The following is a 22006-nucleotide window of genomic DNA, read 5'->3' as shown; positions in this document are numbered from 1 at the left end:
GCTTTGCACAGCTCTGACATGCACAGATCAGTTATCCTGGTGTAAACCGTGATTTAGCTAACTAACTAAATCATGTCCAGTCCCTAAACAAGGCTTGAATTTCAGTTACCATATATTAACTATGACCAACTTCAAAAGTACAAACTTTACTGCCAGCTCTCCAGGGCACAAATTACTACGTACATAACAGATAAGCATGATGATCAGAAACCAAACATGCCCCTTCTTTCAAAGTCTATTGGTAAATGATCACTGCACAACAAACAGCAAAAGTTCTGTTCCCTCTTTGTTTTCCAGTGATAAACCCACATAACATTTTACAAAAAATGGACAATCCAAAGAGGGAATTAATTGGTCAACAAAGATGAAAGTGCAGCAAAAAAATGAAAAATGTTAATGCTTGAAGTCAAATTCAAATTGAAGGTTAAAAAGAAGAGAGAGCTGACTGTGGGGATGCTGACAGTGCCAATGTTTGAGACTTTAGGCATGCAGCCAGAGGTACTTAATGAAGGCAAATTCATTGGTAAAAGGTTGTGACAAAAAGGATGAAGATGGAACGACACTAGACAGTCTGGCTGGACGAAAGGTGGCTATGGGCCCATGGGTGTCCCTCTGCCACTGGGTGGCCGTGTGGACTCCTTTTCATCTCCTACTACTGTTTCAGGGCAGCACCCAGTGGCTCATTGGACCCAGGACGTGGGGCCCCACATCCAGCAGATGCCTTCAGATCCCCACGCTTGCCTGTGAGGTGGAGAATTTCCCTTAGGAACCAGATCAGCTAAAATCTTTATTTTTGAAATAATGAGAGAGCTGAAGATATGAAATGTCTTTGCTATAAAACCCTTTATTATAATACATACTAATGTTTTCTTAAGAAATATTTTCCATAATAAGGCAATTAGAGAGGAATTGTCACACATTCATCTGCAGACCAGTGGCCAGAAAAGTACATGCGAGAACACTGAAATTACTCCCTAAGCTATGCACCAGGGCAGGCTGTCTGTGGATATGAAGTGGTTGGGAGAATCCAAGAACATGGTGGTGAATGACAGGAGAAAGGAAGCAAGTCCTCTAATGACCATCAGCAAAACCAATCAAAATCACAGCACATGGGAAAAGACGCCCTGAAGACTAGCAAACGTGCACCTAAGAGGAGGTCAAACAGATGTAATGGTCATTCAGGATTCGAGGGACAGAGTCAATATGTACCATCTTCTGAAATACCTGCCAAGGAATACTGTGAAAATAATGACCTTGCAATCAGTTTGATTTTTTTTTTCATGGGCAGGCACCGGGAATCGAACCCGGGTCTCTGGCATGGCAGGCAGGAACTCTGCCTGCTGAGCCACCATGGCCCACCCCAGTTTGATTCTTGATCCCTATTTAGGGTTTCAAACAGACAATATGACTAGTAGCGCCTTTACTTCAAAGACCTCAAGGTATTTTTCAAAATTTGACAATTTTCTTCAAAACAACCCTGTGAAATTTCAGGGTTTTATTAAAACCTTCCTTTATTATTAAAGGAAGACAAGAAGAACTAAAAGAAGTAATTGAACGTTTTAAGAAAGATGAACATTTGGACAAAGACTTCAAATGTTTGACTTCAGGCGAATGGACGCAGCACTATTTTCTTAACAAAAAAAAAGCAAGAGATTATTCAAGGAACATATATTTATTTATGTTTGCAACTGACAGTGGATTTGAAACACTGCCTTGTAATAGATACTCATTATTCATCAGAACAAAGTGGAGGCAAAATAGTTGTAACAAAAGAGTGGAAAAGAAATGACAAAACAGAATTACTGGTGGGTTGTATTGCCAAACTTTCAGAAATTGAGGAGAACATGCTACTTAGACATGGAAAATATGACTTCAATGTCATGTATTCCACAAGGAAAAACTAAGCTCAATTCAGGCTTGGTCCAGCTGCGTTTATAAATCATGAATGCAGACCTAATCGTGAACTTGCATCAACTGGTCGAGCTACAGCATGTGTGAAGGCTTTGAGAGATATTGAGCCTGGAGAAGAAATTTCTTGCTATTATGGAGATGGATTCTTTGGAGAAAATAATGAGTTCTGCAAACATAACACTTGTGAAAGTTGGGGAACTGGTGCTTTTAAATCCAGAGTGGGACTGTCTGTGCCTGTTCCTGTTATTAATAGCAAATATAGACTCAAGAGAAACTGATAAACGTTTAAATAGGCTTAAAAAGTTAGGTGACAACAACAAAAATTCAAACAATCTGTCAGCTCTAACACTGATGAAGATACCACTCAGGAAAAAAAACAATACAATTTGATTGTTGGCATCAGGCAGTCACTGAAGGGACAAGGCCAACTTCTAACCAAAATCTTCAATTGTAAAAAAAAAACACCAAGAGCAGAACATTAACAGACAGTCTATGTCAAGAATTCCAGCTTCTTCCAACTCTACCTCAACTAACTTAACTCATATAAATAATTCCAGGGTACCAAAGAAAATGAAAAAGACTGCAAAGCCTTTACTTTCAAAATAAAATTAAGAAATCATTGCAAAAAGCTGGGGCAAAAGGATACTTCAAGAAAACTCAAACAGCCCAAAGTAGTTCTGTATAAAAATTTGCCCATTAAAAAAGATAAGGAGCCAAAGGGGCCAGTACAAGTTGCAGTTGCTAGTGGGTGTTTAACTAGACATGCAGCAAGAGAACACACAGCATTCTGTGAAAGGTGCTCATCTGCCTGGTGTGGGCTCACCCTGCACATACACAACCAGGGGGTCAATGGGGGCAAGAATGAATTTGAAGGAAGCCTCTGACATTAAGCTTCAACCAAGTACATTAGAAAGCTTTTATAAAAACCTGACGGCATCTCATTCAGACAGTGGCCAGCACTCAAATGCTGCGGTGCTGGAAGAAGAACTGGCTCATGAAACTGCACAAAAGGGGGAAGCAAAGCATCATAAGAGTGACGATGGCAGGTCAAAAAAAAAGTCACAACAGGGAAAACTTATGAAACAGTTTGCAAAGATAGAAGAATCTGCTCTGGTGCACACTTCCCCTGGAAGGGATGGTGTGGTGCCAGATTTGAGGGGCTCACGTTCTGAGCAGGGTGAGCACTGTGGCATGGGGGGGGGGGGGGGACGTGCCTGTGGCTATACAGACTGTGTCCCTTTGCCTGTTGGCTGTTCAGTTGTTACATCGAATAGCTTCAAAACAAAAGACAACTTCAGAACTTTAAAAAGTAAAAAGAAAAGGCGATCACAAGACAGACGTACAGTTAATCCTACAAAATAATTTTGGAATTCCTAAATTGACTCTCTAGGCGTCATGATAGCAGCAGCAAGACAAATGACCAAGAAAAGGATGGAATGAACTCTTCAAAAATAAGCATCAAGTTAAATAAAGACCAAGAAAATGATAATAATCTCCCTGCGGCAAGGCTTAATAATGGATTTAACTCAGGCACAGACACTAGTTCTACAAAATTAAAAATCCAGCTAAAGTAGGATGAGGAAAGTAGGGGTCCTGTGCAGAGGGTCTTGAGTGTGCTATAGTGACACTCTCTCCTTCTGGAGTCTCAGATGGAAGTTGATGACTATAGCCACTATGAGGAGGAAAGCACAGAGGACTCGTCCTCAGGGGGCGAGGACGAGGAAGATGACTTCGAAGATGATTTCATTCTTCTTCCTCCAGCTAAGCGATCGAGGCTAATAGTTGGGAAAGACTCCATAGATACAGACATTTCCTCCTGGAGAAGAGAAGATCAGTCTTTGAGGTTTAATGCATGAATTCTTGGTCTGAACTTGACCCAGGATAACTTTTTAAAGAAGTAAAAAATTCCAGTTGATTATTTCTCAACCGAAACATTTTAGTAGCAGCACCTCTCTTGTCTCTTCACTTATCAGCATAATAGTGTAAAAAGTGTACAGTGTACTGACTCTTCTTCAGTCTGATTTGTACTTTTTAAATAGCCTCCTTACATGCAATTCTGAATTAGAGGTAAAGCCCTGTTGTAAAATAAAGGCTCAAGCAAAACTGTACAGTAGTAGAAACTTTCCACACAGGACAATGTCAATAATAATGTGGCCACACAATTATTTTTAACTATTAGAGTATCCCCTGGCTCTTTAATACATGACTAAACAAAAATTTAAAATAAATCATAGTACCAGCATAATAACATGTTCTAGTATATGCTACCAGCACCAGCAATGATCTATGGCTTTTTTATTTTTTTGCTAGATGTTTCCTTCTTGGCGTTTTGTTGGTTTCGTACTGTTTGTGGTCTTTGTTAAAGTACCAAGCCATTGGTGGGATTCAAACTGGTTTCTTGAAAAAAAAAAAAAAAGTACAATTACATGCATGGCAGTTCACTGTTCAGTACATTAGATGTACAAAAGTAACAGTGTGCAGGATGTTTTCATACAGTGTATTTACTGCTTGTCGTGTAAATTAAAAGCCTTGTATTGAACACTTTTCATTCCTTTTAGATAAAATTGTTCTTTACAACAATGATTGGTGCTTATTTTTTCAAAAACTGCTGTGAACAATGTGATAACAAGTAACATTTATGTAATGAACTATAGCTCTCTTAATTTGGTTCTTCAAGTTTTCTGTTGAACTTAAAATGCTACAAGGAATATTTCAAAAAAACCTGATCACTTTAACTTATAGTTCATGACATAAAATGAGTCACAGCTTTTGTTCTGTAGTAATCTATAAAAATTTTCTCCTAATGCTTCCAATGTTTTAAGTACTAAATAAAAAGTAGTTTTCGTTTTTTTTGTTCATTTCCCTGTGCTTTTATAACTGGGAGAAAGAGTTTTTAATGTTTTAACAAAGTTCTTAAGAGCCACAAAACCATTTAGTTTCCCATGAAGACTGCCCTGCGCTGTCTCAGCTGCAGTCATTGTACCATTCTGCAAAGTGAAGACTGCCTGTCTTTCTTTAAATCAATTATTTTTACTCAAATAAAGGCATTTTAAAAGAAACTTTCATACTATAACAATTCTTTTAAAGATTCAACCATACGATAGCTAAGGTCATTGAGGACACCCTGCAAACCCCTGCCTCATGTCTCTCCAGCACATACTTTCAAAAACTCAAGGGAAAGAAAAAGTCCCCCAAAAATAAAAGCAAAGTTCCTTTCCCTCAAAGCCTTAATTTATTTACTCCTACTTCAAACAGAGTTGTAAGGTTTGATAATTAGACTTCCAAGTAGTAGAAACTTTCCACATAGGACAATGACAATAATGCGGCTAAACTGTCGAAAGATTAGCAAAACTACCTGCTAATAAAATGTAGAACAGTTTGAAACCGTTATGTACCCCAGAAAAGCTATGTTCTTTTAATTCAATCTTGTGGGAGCAGACCTATTGTAGGATGGGACCTTTTCATTAGGTTGTTTCCACAGAGCTGTGACTTCATCCATTTAGGGTGGATATTAATCAGCTTGCGGGATCCTTTAAGACAGACCAGAGTTCAGAGAGCTAAGAAGGAAAAATGCCCCAAGAGAAGCCAGAAGGACCCACTGGAGCTGAGAGGGCTATTTCTGAAATCAACCCAGGAGAAAAAGGCCAGTCGACATGGCCATGTGCCTTCCCATGTGACAGAGAAAGCCCAGACGTGATGGGCCTTTCTTGAGTGAAGGTATCCGCTTGTTGATGCCTTAATTTGGACATTTTCATGGTCCTAGCACTGTAAATTTGTAGTCTAAGAAATCCCCTTTGTAAAAGCCAATACATTTCTGGTATATTATGTACTGACAGCATTAGCAAGCCAAAACACTACCCTAATGAGAGAAGATAATGCAATTAGACAGTCACATCAATAGTAGTGACAAATGAAAGTCAACATCACAAGACAGAAAATCTATTAAATCTATTTATAAAATCTATTAAAAAGTAAAGGTAAAGATAAAAGTCTAAAGGTTTAAGGCTAATACCCCTCCCCTATCCTGAGGTCATCATAATAAAGTAAATGATGTTAATAAAGCTATCTCTTGGGAAATCAAGAAAAGACTACCAAGAAAAATTTAAACCATATTCAGCACCCAATTTAAGAATAGGGCAAGAAGAGGATATGGCAGATTCGGAAAGATTGTGATAAGCATTGTTTTTGGATACTCCTGAATCCTGACTCTCCACATAATCTCTGACAACTAGATAACAAAACCAAAAACCCAAAGACATGTATTATATATAACAGAACGCCAAAATACAAGTGGGTGGGAACAAACCACCATAGTCACAAAACCTGGAGTTAGGGATCTGAGAATAAGAGAATTCCAAAATAGCCATTAGAGTTTGAGAACAAGAGCTGCAATGGCTGAGGCCTACAGGTGAAGAGTGGCTTTAGTCCCCATACACCCTCTAACCCAGAGAAGCTCTCTTTGAGGGCAGGCCCCACAATGAGAAGCAACTGCAGGAAGCAGAATAGAAATTAAACACTACACGATAATGGAGAAGGAAAGAGAAGAGCCAGGGTAATATAAAGGAAGAGGCGTGAGTCAGGAAACCCCGAAAACAAGCTGTCATGTTTTTTGTTTGTTTTTCTTTAATTTTTATTGATAGAATAATGTACAAGCACATACATTCTTGGAACATACAGACGTTCCATATATGATGACATGGCTCCCAATATCATCACAGTTGTATATTCATCACCATGATCATTTCGTAAAACATTTGCATCACTCCAGAAAAAGAAATAAAAAGAAAAAGCTCATACATGTCATACTCACTATTCCTCCTTCTCATTGACCACTAGTATTTCCATCTACCCAATATACACTTTTTTATTTTAACATTTCTTCCCCAAATTATTTATTTTAATCCATATGTTTTATTCATTTGTCCATAATGTAGATAAAAGGAGCATCAGACACAAGGTTTTCACAATCACATTTACATTGTAAAAGCTGTATCATTATACAATCATCTTCAAGAAACATGACTACTGGAACACAGCTCTACTGTTTCAGGCACTTCCCTCTAGCCTAATACACCTTAAACTAAAAAGGGAATAGCTATATAATGCATAAGAATAACCTCCAAGAAAACTTCTTGACTCTGTCTGAAATGTCTCAGACACTGACACTTTATTTTGTCTCACTTCTCTCTTCCCCCTTTCGGTCAAGGTTTTCTCAATCCCCTGATGCTGAGTTCCAGCTCATTCTAGGATTTCTGTCCCACCTTGTCAGGGAGGTTTACACCCCTGGGGCTCATGTCTCATGTAGAGAGGGAAAGGGCAGTGAGTCTGCTTGCTGCGTTCGCTGAGAAAGAGAGAGGCCACATCTGAACAACAAAACAGGTTCTCTGGGGGTGACTCTTAGGTCTAATTTTAAGCAGGCTTAACTTTAAGTAGCCTATCCTTTGTGGGTATAAGTTTCATATGAACAAACCCCAAGACTGAAGGCTAGACCTACTGATTTGGTTGTCCTCTTGCTTATGAAAATATCAGGTATTCTCCAAATGGGGATGTTGAATTCTCCCCGTTTCTTGACGTTTCCTGAAGGGGATTTGACAAATACTTTTTCATTCACTGTTCAAATCACTCTAGGATTTATTGGGGCATCACGCTGGACAAACCTACAAACTTTCATGCCCTATTCAGGGTTCCATGTGCTTACAGTATTCAATTAAACTGCCCAAATAAGTTATATTAGGAAATGCACTACTCAAAATATAAATTTTGTACCAAATAAACATTTTTTGTTTTTGTCTCACACGTAAATTAAAGTTTTAAAATATGAATTATCATCTATTTTAAACGCCCTGCAATACTGACATTCCTCTGTTCTTTCTCGTACAAAACATTTTTTAATTTAGACATTTAGTCACTATCATTATACACTCTAGGCATTCCTAGATTATACCATCTCAGTCTTCATCATCTATCTTTCCTTATGGTTTCATTTGTGCCCACAGCCCTCCTTCCTCTACCATTCTCACATTCAGCTTCATTCAGTGTACTAACATTATTGTGCTACAAATGAGTAGTACTTGGCTATATCGATTTCTGAATTTTTACAAACATTCCTGATGCACAACCTGTATCCCTTCAGCTTCAATCACCGAATATCTACCCTATTTCTATCTTCTGATGACCTCTGTTCTTAACTGAAATTATCCAAGTTCATTCATCAATGTTAGTTATTAGTGAGACCATACAGTATTTGTCCTTTTGTTTCTGGCTAATCTCACTCAGCATAATGTCCTCAAGGTCCATCCATATTGTTACATGCTTCATGACTTTATTGTATTTTACAGCTGTGTAACATTCCATCGTATGTATATACCACAGCTTGTTTAGCCACTCATCTATTGATGGACATTTGGGCTGTTTCCATCTCTTGGCAACTGTAAATAATGCTGCTATACACACTGGTGTGCAAATGTCCATTTCTGTCCTTGCCCTCTTGTCCTCTGATAGATACCTAGCAATGGTATTGCCGGGTCATATGGCAATTCTATACCTAGCTTCCTGAGGAACCGCCAAACTGCCTTCCGTAGCACTTGTACCATTTTACATTTTCAGCCACAGTGGATAGGTGTGTCTCTTTCTCCACATCCTTTCCAGCATTTGTTGTTTTCTGTTTTTTTGATAATGGACATTCTGGTGGGTGTGAGAGGATATCTCACTGTGGTTTTGATTTGCATTTCCCTAATAGCCAGGAAAGTTGAGCATCTTTTCATGTGCCTTTTGGCCATTTGCATTTCCTCTTCTGAGAAGTGTCCATTCGTGTCTTTTGTTCATTTTGTGATTGGGCTGTTTGTCTTCTTGTTGTTGAGTTGAATAATCTCTTTATATATTCTGGATAATACACCCTTATCTGCTATATCATTTGGAAATATTGTCTCCCATTGTGCAGGCTGTCTTTTTACTTTCTTGATGAAGTTCTTTGATGCACAAAGGTATTTAATTTTGAGGAGTTCCTATTTCTTTCTTTCTTTCTTCAATGCTCATGCCTTGGGTGTAAGATCTACGAAATTATCTCCTATTACAAAATTAATAAGCTATTTCCTTACATTTTCTTCTAAAAGTTTTATGGTCTTAGATCTAATGTTTAGGTCTTTGATCCATTTTGAGTTAATTTTTGTATAGGGTTTGAGACATGGATCCTCTTTCATTCTTTTGCATGTGGATATCCAGTTCTCCAAGTACCATTTATTAAAGAGACTGTTCTGTCCCAGAAGAGTTGGCTTGACTGCCTTATCAAAGATCAGTAGTCCATAGATGAGAAGGTCTATATCTGAACACTCTATTTGATTTCATTGGTCAGTATATCTATCTTTCTGCCAGTACCATGCTGTTTTGACCATTGTAGCTTCATAATATGCTTTAAAGTCAAGTAGTGTGAGACCTCCAACTTCATTTTTCTTTCTCAGGATACTTTTAGCTATTTGAGGCACCCTGCCCTTCCAGATAAATTCGGTTATTGGTTTATTCCTGAAAAGTAAGTTCTTGGGATTTTAATTGATAGTGCATTGAATCTGTAAATCAATTTAGACTGAATTGACATCTTAACTATGTTTAGTCTCTCCATCTATGAATACAGTATATCCTTCCATTTATTTAGGTTGTCTGTGATTTCTTTTAGCAATTTCTTGTAGTTTTCTTTGTATAGGTCTTTTATATCCTTAAATTTACTCCTAAATATTTTATTCTTTTGTTGCAGTTTTAAATGGAATTTCAATCTTGATTTCCCTCTCAGATTGCTCATTATTAGTATAGAGAAACACCACAGATTTTTGAGTGTTGATCTTTTAACCTGCCACTTTGCTGTATTCATTTATTAGCTATAGTAGGTTTGCTGTTGATTTTTCGGGGTTTTCAACATATAGTATCATATCATCTGCAAACAGTGTGAGTTTTACTTCTTCCTTTCCAATTTTGATGCCTTGTATTTCTTTTTCTTGTCTAATTGCTCTGGCTAGAACTCCCAACACAATATTCAATGACAACAATGATAGTGGACATCCTTGTCTTGTTCCTGATCTTAGGGGGAAAGTTTTCAGTTTTTCCCCATTGAGGATAATGTTACCTGTGGGTTTTTCATATAATGCCTTTATCACGTTGAGGAAGTTCCCTTCTATTCTTATTCTTTGAAGAGTTTTCAACAAGAAAGGATACTGAATTTTGTAAGTACCTTTTCTGCATCAATCGAGATGAGCATGTGGTTTTTCTGCTTTGATCTGTTGATATGGTGTGTTACATTAATTGATTTTCTTATGCTGAACCATCCTTGCATACCTGGGATGAATTCTACTTGGTCATGGTGTATAACTCTTTTAATATGCTGCTGGATTCGATTTGCAAGATTTTGTTGAGGATTTTTGCATCTATATTCATTAGAGAGAGGGTCTGTAGTTTTCTTTTCTTGTAATATCTTTGCCTGGCTTTGTTATGAGGGTGATGTTGGCTTCACTGAATGAGTTAGGTAGCTTTCCCTCCTCTTCAATTTTTTTGAAGCGTTTGAGCAGGATTAGTACTAATTCCTTCTTGAATGTTTGTAGAACTCACATGTGAAGCTAACTGTTCCTAGACATTTCACTTTTGGGAGCATCTTAATGACTAATTCAATTTCTTTACTTGCGACTGATTTGTTGAGGTCATCTATTTCATCTCGAGTCAATGCTGGTTGTTCATGCCTCCCTAGGGAGTAGTCCATTTCATCTAAGTTGTCTAGTTTATTAGAATCAAGTTGTTCATAGTATTCTTTCATTACCTCCTTTATTTCTGCTGAGTCAGTGGTTATGTCTCCTCTGCCATTTCTGATTTTATTTATTTTCATCCTCTCTCGTCTTTTTTTCATCAACCTTGCTAAGGGTTCATCAATCTTATCGATTTTCACATAGAACCAACTTCTGGTTTTGTTCACTTTCTCAACTGCTTTCATGTTTTCAATTTCATTTATTTCTGCTCTAATCTTTACTATTTCTTTCCTTTTGCTTCTCTGGAGTTAGTTTGATGTTCCTTCTCTAGGTTTTCCAAGCAGACAGTTAATTTCTTGATTTTTGCTCTTTCTTCTTTTTTGACATAGGCATTTAGGGTGATAAATTTACCTCTTAGCACTGCCTTCACTGCATGCCATAAATTTTGATATGTCCTGTTTTCACTGTCATTTGCATTGAGATATTTACTAATTTCTCTTGTAATTTCTTCCTTGACCCACTGGTTGTTTAAGAGCATGTTTTTGAGCTTCCACATATTTGTGAATTTTCTGGCCCTCTGCCTATCATTGATTTCCAACTTTATTCATTTATGATCTGAGAAAGTGTTTTGCATGATTTCAATCTTTTTAAATTCACTGAGACTGGCTTTGTGGCCCAGCATATGGTCTATCCTTGAGAATGATCCATGAGCACTTGAGAAAAAGGTGTATCCTGCTGTTGTGGAGTGTAATGTTCCATAAGTGTCTGTTAAGTCTAGTTTGTTTATTGTATTATTCATATTCTCTGCTTCTTTATTGATCCTCTGTCTAGTTGTTCTGTCCACTGATGAGAGTGGAGAATTGAAGTCTCCAACTATTACGGTGATGTGTCTATTTCTCTTTTGAGTGTTTTCCTCATGTATTTTGGAGCACTCTGGCTCAGTGCATAAATATTTATGATTGTTATATCTTCTTGTTGAATTGCTCCTTTTATTAATACATACAGTCCTTCTTTGTCTCTTTTGTTTTACATTTGAAGTCTAATTTGTTGGATATTAGTACAGCTACTCCTGCTCTTTTCTGATTGTTGTTTGAATGAAATATCTTTTCCCAACCTTTCACTTTCAACTTATGCTTATCCTTAGGTCTAAAATGCATCTCCTGTAGACAGCATATAGATGGGTCCTGTTTTTAATCCATTCTGCCAGTCTATATCTTTTGATTGGGGAGTTTGGTCCATTAATATTTAGTGTTATTACCTTAAGGGCAGTACTTTCTCCTACCATTTTGCCTTTTGGATTTTATATGTCATATCTAATTTTTCTTCTTTTTACCTTTACTGATAGCCTTCATTTCTACACTCTTCTCCACACTTCTCTGCTTTCTTTTCCTATCTTTCTCTACTGCTCCCATAGTATTTCTTGCAGAGCTAGTCTCATGGTGACAAATTCTCTCAGTGATTTTTTTGGCTGAAAATGTTTTAATTTCCCCATTTCTGAAGGACACTTCTGCTCGATATAGAATTCTTGGCTGGCAGGTGTCTCTTTTAGTGTCTTAAATATATCATACTACTGTCTTCTCACCTCCATGGTTTCTGCTGAGAAATCTATGCAGAGTCTTATAGGCTTCCTTTGTATGTGATAGATTGCTCTTCTCTTGCTGCTTTCAAAATTCTCTCTCTCTCTTTTTGTTCTCATTAGTAAGTGTTTTGGAGTACATCTATTTGGATCTATTCTGTTTGGGGTATGCTGCACTTCTTGGATCTGTAACTTTAAGTCTTTCATAAGAGTTGGGAAATTTTTAGTGATAATTTCCTCCATTAGTTTTTCTCCTCCTTTTCCTTTCCCTTCTCTTCTCTTTCTGGGACACCCACAACATGTACATTCATGCGCTTCATGTTGCCATTCATGTCCCTGAGTCCCTGCTCATATTTTTTCATTCTTTTATATTTTCTTTTGCTTGTCAGATTTCAGATGTCCTGTCCTCCAGTTCACTTATCATCTACCTCCTGAAATCTAACATCGTAGGTTTCCATTGCTTTTTTCATTTCTTTGCTTTGCTTTTCATTCCCATAATTTCTGTGATTTTTTCAGATTTTCGATTTCTTCTTTTTGTTCATCCCGTGCCTTCTTTATATCCTCCCTCAATTCACTGATTTTTTATGAGATTTTCCACATCTATTCCAACATCCAAAATTAATTGTTTCAACTCCTGTATCTCATTTGAATTGCGGGTTTCTTCCTTTGACTGGGCCATATCTTCAATTTTGCTGGTATGATTCGTTATTTTTTGCTGGCATCTATACATTTAATTTCCTTAATTAGTTTATTCTGGAGATTGTTTTCACTTTTTAACCTAGGATTTTCTTGCTTGACGACTTTGTTGTCTATCCGTTCTGACATTCAGTTCAGCTTATTCTAGACCTCTAGCATAGGTTTTGTTTAACAGATCAGAATTTTTCAGTTCTTGTTTTATTGTTTCTTGCCCTTCTCTATGGTGCCTTTTTCCCCCCCCTGAGGAGGGTCTACTTAGGTATTATAGACCCTTGTCAGATTTTCCCAGATCAGACTGTCCTCCTCTCAGGAGGAAAGAGTCACCTGCATCAGTTTTCCCTGAGTGTGAGATCCAGCGGGTTGAAAGACTTTTTCCCCTGAAGGCTCTAGACTCTGCTTTTCCTGTTCTGCCCAGTATGTGGCATTTATCTGCCTGCGGGTCCCACCAGCCTAAAGTAATATGGTACCTTTAACTTCAGCAGACTCTCCCTGCTGGAGGAGTGGTTGAGACAGAGGAGAGGTTGTAAGCTGGCTTTAAACACTTCAGTGCTTCAGTTTTCCAGACCCTATGGTCTGAATTCCTTGGGGGAGAGATTCCACCTGAGCTGGGCCTCACCCCTCTCCCGGGGAAGGCACAGCTTCTAGGGAATTACTTCCTTTCACTTGACCAACCCCTTTGTCTCTGAGACAAGCTTAATTCCACATTTGCCTGGGGCAGTTGCAGCCTGAGAAGCCTTGCAGTTGTATCCAAAGAGCAGTCAAGCCATAGAAACACAGTCAAAAAAAGTAAAGAAAAAAAATTCTTTTCAGAGCAGAATCCTCATTCCTTGGGTTTGCCATTCTTGAGTTTAAACTGGTCTGTTGCTCTATGTATCTTCAGGTCCTGTGTGCCCACTCCTCTCCTTCAGGGCCCAGACTATTTCAAGTATTTTGTGCTGGCCGATCCAAAAAAACCTGTTTTTTAGGGTTTTTTTGTTGTTGTTGTTGTTTTTTATTTTTCCTGTCAGCCCTGTCCCCTCTATGTCGGGGCAAAATCATCAACCTCAGCTTTTATTCAAGGTTTAGGTGAACTGGGAGTCTATTTTTAGTAGTCAGAATTTATTAATTAATCCCACAACTGGAGCTTGGTTGAGATCAGCCTCTTGATGTTAGTAAAGTCTCTTTCCTTTCCTTCTGGGAACCAGCCTGTGGGAGAGGGGCACTGGCCGCCACGAGTTGGGGGACTCATGGTTCTGGGTGGGATCTCACCTGGTCCAGCTTGTCCATACTGATGTACACTGTGTGTCCTGTCACTGATGTGGCCCCAGCAGTTGTTCTGTACTGTTCCTGGCTATTTACTAGCTGCTCTGGAGGATGAACTAAATTTCACACCTCACTAAGCCACAATTGGACCCTCCCAAACACCTCTGCCATGTTTTTAACAACGGAAGAGGGAGTCCTATAAAGTTAAAAAAAAAAAAAAAAAAAAAAAAAAGCAATCTGAACCAAGCTTCTTTCTAAAAGTTTAGGAAAACAAAATTCACATAAAAAGAAATTTTAAAATATGAACGCCAAATCCCATACAAAGTTACTAAAACAAAAAAGAGAATAATGTCTTTATAAGAGAGGAAACCAGAAAGACATACTGAAAACTGGAATGTATTCTTTTTCCATAAGCTATCTTAAGATATTAAGAAAACTACACAAGGCATAAAAGAACATGAATCAAAATTAGAGCATGAACTCAAATAACCAACTATATAAGACATATCTAAAAAAAAATCAGACTTCAAGAAAACCTTTGGACATTTGGGATAAAAAGAAGACAAGAAGTACTTCACTAAACTATACATTTTCTGGGTAGCTTTCTGCCTTTGTTTTACAAAAAAAAAATTTTTTTTTTTAAATAAGGCAAGAGAAGAAAACTAACCTTTATTTCACACCTTTTATTTCACATGCTTCATAGATTTTTTTGTTCATAACAACAGGTATATCTATTTTACAGATGAGGAAAATGAGGCTCAGCTATTAAGTCACTTACCACGAACACAGAAGCAAAGGGAAGATGAAACAAATCTTTTCAAAGTCCCCCCACCTCCACCCTGTTCCCACCAACAATTAACACTACAGAAAGAAATAGAGGAAACATGCAATGTAGTTTGGATATTGCCTTCAAGGTCATTTTAAAAAATATTTTGGTACTTAAAAAAGGTAAGCTTTATTACTTAAGAAAGTTTGCTTACATGAGTAAAATAATGTCCTATTATTGAGAAAAGTACTATTATACCACAAACACGATTTTAGAAATAGAATTCAAGCACTACTAAACTTTGATCTGGGATACTCAACTAACCATAACCCTTTAATTAGATGAGGGCTCACTGGAAGTTTGACAATACCTATCTCACATCAATCCTAGAGAAATAATATAATACTCAACTACTTTTAAGATACTGATGTCACTGATGATTTTTCATGAGACCATCATCTTGCATATCATACCGAATGAATTTTGAGTCAGAACTATCATATAGATTCTCTACCTCTGTGACTTTAATCACATGCATGTTCTACTCTCCCTTACATTTTTTAACTTTGAAAATTTTCAAACCTGCAGAAAAACTGGTACAATGAATGATACAATGAGCACAACTCTTCAGCTAAGTCCAATATTTGTAACTTTTTGCCACATCTGTTTTATTTCTATCTATAAAGACTTAAGTAAATTGTAGATATTTCACCTTCAAAGAAACATTTCAGCCTAACTTCCTACAGACATTCTCCTGCATAACCACAGTATCATTGTAACAACTGTGCCAGTTTGAAGCTATTTTGTATCCCAGAAAACCCATGTCCTTTAATCCTCATTCAATATTACTGGGTGAAATTTTTTTTATTGTTTCCATGGAGATATGACCCACCCAATTATAGATGATAATTACTGACTAGACGGTTTCCATGGACATGTACCCCAACTCATTCAAGGTGGGGTTGCTTACCCGAGCCCTTTAAGAGGAAACCATTTTGGAAAAAGCTTCAGAGCCACCAGAACCAATAGAGCCAACAGAATGGACAGAGCCCTGTGAAAGCCACTGAAGAAGCCTGGAGAGAAAGCTGTCACCATGTGACTTTCCAGTTGAAAGAGAAATTCCGAACATCACTGGCCTTCCTGAACCAAGGTATCTTTCTCTGGATGCTTTAATTTGGACATTTTTATTTTTATAGTCTTGCCTTAATTTGGACATTTTCACAGCCTCAAAACTGTAAACTTGCAATTTAATAAATTCCCTTTCTTAAAGTCATTCCAGTTCTGGTATATCACATTCCGGCAGCTCACCCCCCAGTCCCACACACGTGCATAGCCATAATCTCCCTACTAGGCACCCACATATCCATGCACTGACGTCTTGACCCTGGCACACCAATCCCATGCCCCAAACATGGGCATATCTTGCCCCACCCCCAGGCACAAGGACCTGACTCCCACACCCGGCAAGTGCTCAAGCATACATCTATGCTACATAGCCCCTGCCCTGCACACACATGCACCTGTGCCCCAACTCACTGCACCTGTGCACTTGCACCAGGGCCCTGCCCATCCAACATCATCCACCCCTGACCCATGTTCCACAACCCCCATGCCTGTGTCCCACCCCTACATACTCGCGCATCTGCATACCAGCTCCCTGGACCCTCCCCCTGTCCACACACCCACACCCTGCCCTCCTTGTTCCCCGTCCTCTGTGCCCTGTACCCTACAGTGGAACCTACAACCCCCATGCTCAACACACCCACCCACATCCTGCCTGCACACAAGTCCCTGTGTATCCTACAGCCCCATCATCTGCCTCCCACCATGTCCTATGCTCCTGTGCTCCAAGGCCTGCTTGAACTGCACCTCACCCCAATAGCCCCCACACCACACCTTTACAACCCAGTGACATGCACCCCATACTCACAGGCACAAGCATAGCGTCCCTGACCTACTTTATGTCACTGAAGAAAATCAACTTCCAAAGTAACCTTATCAAGATATTCATTTGTCTTGAGGCAGCAGAAGATCACTGAGTATAATAAGATGCAGACAAATACAGCCCAGCCTAATGACAAAATAAAACCACCTGAGGAGACACAGATTTTGGAACAACTAATCAGAGATGCTCATACACCTCTACTAAATAAAATCAGTGGGATAGTTAATGACATAGGGGAGATAAAGAAGACACACGAAGAGCAAAAAAGAGGAATGTGGAAGAATAAATGGTAAAATTACAGGTGTCACAGAGATTAAAGATGCTGTATACCAAATCAAAAATATACTAGAGACACACAATAGCAAATGTGAAGAGGCAGAATAAAAAATAAGAGAACAAGAGGACAGCAAAACTGATTCTGAACATGTAAAATAAAAAATGGAAAAAAAGATGGAAAATTTTTAGTTGCATATCAGGAAAATGATGGACAAAGCAAAGTGTACAAATATTAAGAATCATCATGTCCCAGAGGGGGAAGAGAAGAGTAAAGGGCTAGGAAGATTAGTTCAGGACATAATGGGGGGAAACTTTCCAACCCTTAAAAAGGACATAAATACACAAATCAAAGAAGCCCAAAGAACTCCGAATAGAATAAATCCAAATAGGCCTTCCCCAAGACAAATACTAATCAGTCTGTCAAATGTTGAAGAGAAGCGGAAAATCCTGAAAGTGGCAAGAGAAAAACAATCTACTACATTTAAGGGAAACCACTAAGGCTGAGTTTGGACTACTCAATTGGCACTACAGAGATGAGAAGGCAGTGGTATGATATATTTAAGATCCTCCAGCCAAGAATTCTGAACCCAGCCAAGCTGTCCTTCAAAAGTGAGGGAGAGATTAAACTTTTTTCATAGATGAACAAATACTGAAAGAATCTGTCAACAAGAGACCAATCCTACAAGAAATACTAAAGAGAGTTCTGCAGGCTGAAAAAAGAAAAAAAAAAAAAGACAGGAAACAGGTCTGGAGGAGGGCACAGAATTGAAAAGTACCAGTAAGAATAACATCATGGATAAAAGATAAAGAGGGAAAAGAATACACAGATCTGACAAATAAAATCCAAAGGACATGATGGTGAATTCCAGAAATGTCTTTACAGTAATAACTTTGATGTTAATGGACTAACTTTACCAATTAGAAGATACAGACTGGCAGAATGGATTAATAAATAAAATCCAGCTATATGCTGCTTACAAGATACTCACCTTAGATCCAAGGACATAAATAGATTGAAGGTGGAATGACGGAAAAAGATGTGCCACTCATGTTATATCCAAAAGAAAGCAGGAGCAGCATTACTAATATCAGCCAAAATAGATGGTCACTATATAGTCATAAATTTAAAAACACTGAAATTATGCAAAGCACTTTCTCTGATAACAATGGAATGACACTATGAATCAATAATCATGAAAGAATGAGAACTTTCACAAGTATATGGAGATTAAATAACATACTCTTAAACAAGCAGTGGGTCAAAGAAGAAATTGCTAGAAAAATCGGTAACTATGTGGAGACAAATGAAAATGAGAACATGACATATCAGAATTTATCAGAACATTGTACTAGAAGTTCTAGTGAGAGTAATCAGGCAGGATAGAAAAATAAAAGGCGACCAAATTGGAAAGGCTGTGCTGAGAAGGAAGTTTATTGTCCTAAATGCCTACATTAAAAAAAGGAGAGCAAAAATCAAGGACTTGACTGCTCACCTGGGGTAACTTGAGAAAGAACAGCACACTAAACCCAAAGCAAACAGAAGAAGAGAAATAACAAAGATTAAAGCAGAGTTAAATAAACAGGAGAACAAAAGAAAAGAATCAATAAACCAAAACTTGGTTCTTTGACAAAATAAAATCAATGGACCACTAGGAAGGCTGACAAACAAAAAAAGAAAGAGGATGCAAATGAACAAAATCAGAAATGAGAGGGGGGGTCATTACCACAGACCCCAAAGAAGTTTTAAAAAAACCATAAGAGGATACTATGAACAACTATATGCCAAGAAATTACACAACTTAAATGAAATGGACAAATTCCTGGAAACATGAGAACAAGTTACGCTGACTCAAGAAGAAACAGAAGATCTCAACAAACCAATCACAAGTAAAGAGATCCAAACATTCATCAAAAAACCTTCCTACAAAGAAAAGCCCAAATGGCGTGAAGTGGAATTTTATCAAATATTCCAAAAAGAACTAACACCAATCCTGTTCAAACTTTTCCAAAAAATTGAAGAAAAAGGAACATTACCTAACTTATCTTATGATGCTACCACACTTTAATACCAAAACCAGGTAAAGACGCTACAAGAAAGGAAAACTACAGGTCAATCTCCTTAATGAACATAGATATAAAAATTCTCAACAAAATACTAGCAAATTGAATCCAACAATACATTAAAAGAATTATACACCATGACAAAGTGAGGTTTATACCAGGAATGCAAGGATGGTTCAACACAAGAAATCAATTAATGTAATATAGCTCATTAACAAATCGAAATGGAAAAATCAACTGATCATTTCGATTGATGCTGAAAAAGCATTCAACAAAATTCAACATCCTTTTCTGATAAAACACTTCAAAAGGTAGGAATCACCTACTTGCAATGGGTCTACACCCATAGAAATGGATTAGATTTAAAGAATATGCTCTTCTGACATACATACAACTTCAAATCACAACAACCTAGTAAAATTATGCCTGCCATTTTCCTCCTTATATGGCTCAACTCAATGAGTTTGGGTCTTAATCCGGATTGCTGATGTCCTTTATAAGAAGAATAAATTCATACACAGAGAGAAAGCCACAGATGGGACCCAGAAGCTAGAAGTCAAGGGAACCTGGAAGGGAAAGGAGAGGACCTTGTCAAGTGAAAAGCAAGGGACCCTAAGGATTGCTGGCAAGCCAACACCAGAATGTTACAAACTTTGGAGAGAAAGCATTGTCTTGCTGTTGCTTTGATTTTGGCCCTTAGCCTCAAATCCATGAACCAATAACTTTCCTTTGTTTAAGCCAAAAAAAAAAAAAAAGGTAAAGGTAACTTCCTCAATATAAATAAAGAGCATATATGAAAAATTCATTGCCAGAATTGTACTTAGTGGAGAGAGACTGAAAGTTTTCCCGCTAAGATTGAGGAACAAGACAAGAAGGCCTACAGTCACCACTATTATTGAACATTTGTACTAGAACTTCTAGCGAGAGCAATCAGGCAGGAAAAATAAATAAAAGGCATCCAAATTGGAAATGAAGAAATAAAATTTCATTATTTGCAGATGACATGATACTGTACTTGGAAAATCCTGAGAAATCTACAACACAATTACCTGAGCTAATAAATAAATTCAGTAAGCTGGCAGGATATAAAATTAATGTGCAAAGATCAGTAATGTTTCTATACACAAGTAATGACCTAACAGAGGAACCAATTAAGGAAAAAAAAACTTTCAAAATCACAACTAAAAGAATCAAGTATCTAGGAATGAACTTAACTAGGCATGTAAAGGACTTGTGCACAGAAAACTACAAACACTGCTAAAAGAAATAAAAAAAAAGATTTAAATAGGTGGAAAGACATTTACTGCTCATGGATAGGAAGGTTAAATGCAGTTAAGATGCCAATTCTACCCAAACAGATCTACAGATTCAATGCAATATCAATCGAAATTCCAACAGCCTACTTTGAAGATTTGGAAAAACTACTTACCAAATTCACTGGAAGGCAAAGAGATCCCAAACAGCTAAAAGCATCCTAAAAAAGAACGAAGTGGGTGGTCATGGTGGTCAAAACAACATGATACTGGCACAAAGACAGAAGAATTGATCGGTGGAATTAAATCGAGAGAGCAGAAATAGACCACCAAATTTTTTTTTTTTAATTAACGGAAAGAAAAAAAAAAGAAATTAACACAACATTTAGAAATCATGCCATTCTACATATGCACTCAGTAATTCTTAACAGCATCACATAGATGCATGATCATCGTTTCTTAGTACATCTGCATCGGTTTAGAGGAACAAGCAACACAACAGAAAAAGATATAAAATGTTAATATAGAGAAAAGAAATAAAAGTAGTAATAATAGCAAAAAAAAAAACAACCCTATAGCTCAGATGCAGCTTCATTCAGTGTTTTAACATGATTACTTTACAATTAGGTATTATGGTGCTGTCCATTTTTGAGTTTTTGTATCTAGTCCTGTTGCACAGTCTGTATCCCTTCAGCTTCAATTACCCATTATCTTATCCTGTTTCTAACTCCTGCTGGACTCTGTTACCAATGACATATTTCAAGTTTATTCTCGAATGTCCGTTCACATCGGTGGGACCATACAGTATTTGTCCTTTAGTTTTTGGCGGGACTCACTCAGCATAATATTCTCTAGGTCCATCCATGTTATTACATGCTTCATAAGTTTATCTTGTCTTAAAGCTGCATAATATCCCATCGTATGTATATACCACAGTTTGTTTAGCCATTCTTCTGTTGATGGACATTTAGGCTGTTTCCATCTCTTTGCAATTGTAAATAATGCTGCTATAAACATTGGTGTGCAAATGTCCGTTTGTGTCTTTGCCCTTAAGTCCTTTGAGTAGATACCTAGCAATGGTATTGCTGGGTCGTATGGCAATTCTATATTCAACTTTTTGAGGAACCGCCAAAGTGCCTTCCACAGTGGTTGCACCATTTGACATCCCCATCAACAGTGGATAAGTGTGCCTCTTTCTTCGCATCCTCTCCAGCACTTGTCATTTTCTGTTTTGTTGATAATGGCCATTCTGGTGGGTGTGAGATGATATCTCATTGTGGTTTTGATTTGCATTTCTCTAATGGCCAGGGACATTGAGCATATCTCTTCATGTGCCTCTTGGCCATCCGTATTTCCTCTTCTGGTAGGTGTCTGTTCAAGTCTTTTTCCCATTTTGTAATTGGGTTGGCTGTCTTTTTGTTGTTGAGTTGAACAATCTCTTTATAAATTCTGGATACTAGACCTTTATCTGATATGTCATTTCCAAATATTATCTCCCATTGTGTAGGCTGTCTTTCTACTTTCTTGATGAAGTTCTTTGATGGACAAAAGTATTTA

General features: G+C 37.7%; 1 protein-coding gene and 1 pseudogene across 4 annotated transcripts in view; one reads left to right on the top strand and one right to left on the bottom strand.

The window, feature by feature from the left end:
* Positions 1-22006, bottom strand: part of GMPS (guanine monophosphate synthase) — a 90952-nt gene that overhangs the window by 53288 nt on the left and 15658 nt on the right. Inside the window, exon 2 of one of the 4 annotated variants that reach the window (XM_077160848.1) lies at positions 20626-20670. The exons of 2 other annotated variants lie outside the window; for them this stretch is intronic. In XM_077160848.1, the coding sequence (XP_077016963.1) occupies positions 20626-20670 (45 nt within the window). Of the gene's footprint in view, positions 1-4148; positions 4309-20625; positions 20671-22006 lie in introns of all 4 variants that reach the window. One more of the 4 variants, XM_077160851.1, reaches the window with a different exon arrangement.
* On the top strand, positions 1009-3767 carry LOC143684151 (histone-lysine N-methyltransferase KMT5B-like; annotated as a pseudogene).

The sequence above is a fragment of the Tamandua tetradactyla genome, chromosome 5 (assembly GCF_023851605.1).
Source record: "Tamandua tetradactyla isolate mTamTet1 chromosome 5, mTamTet1.pri, whole genome shotgun sequence".
In the NCBI taxonomy this organism is placed as follows: Eukaryota; Metazoa; Chordata; class Mammalia; order Pilosa; family Myrmecophagidae; genus Tamandua; species Tamandua tetradactyla.
This window is presented reverse-complemented; position numbering and strand designations above follow the sequence as displayed.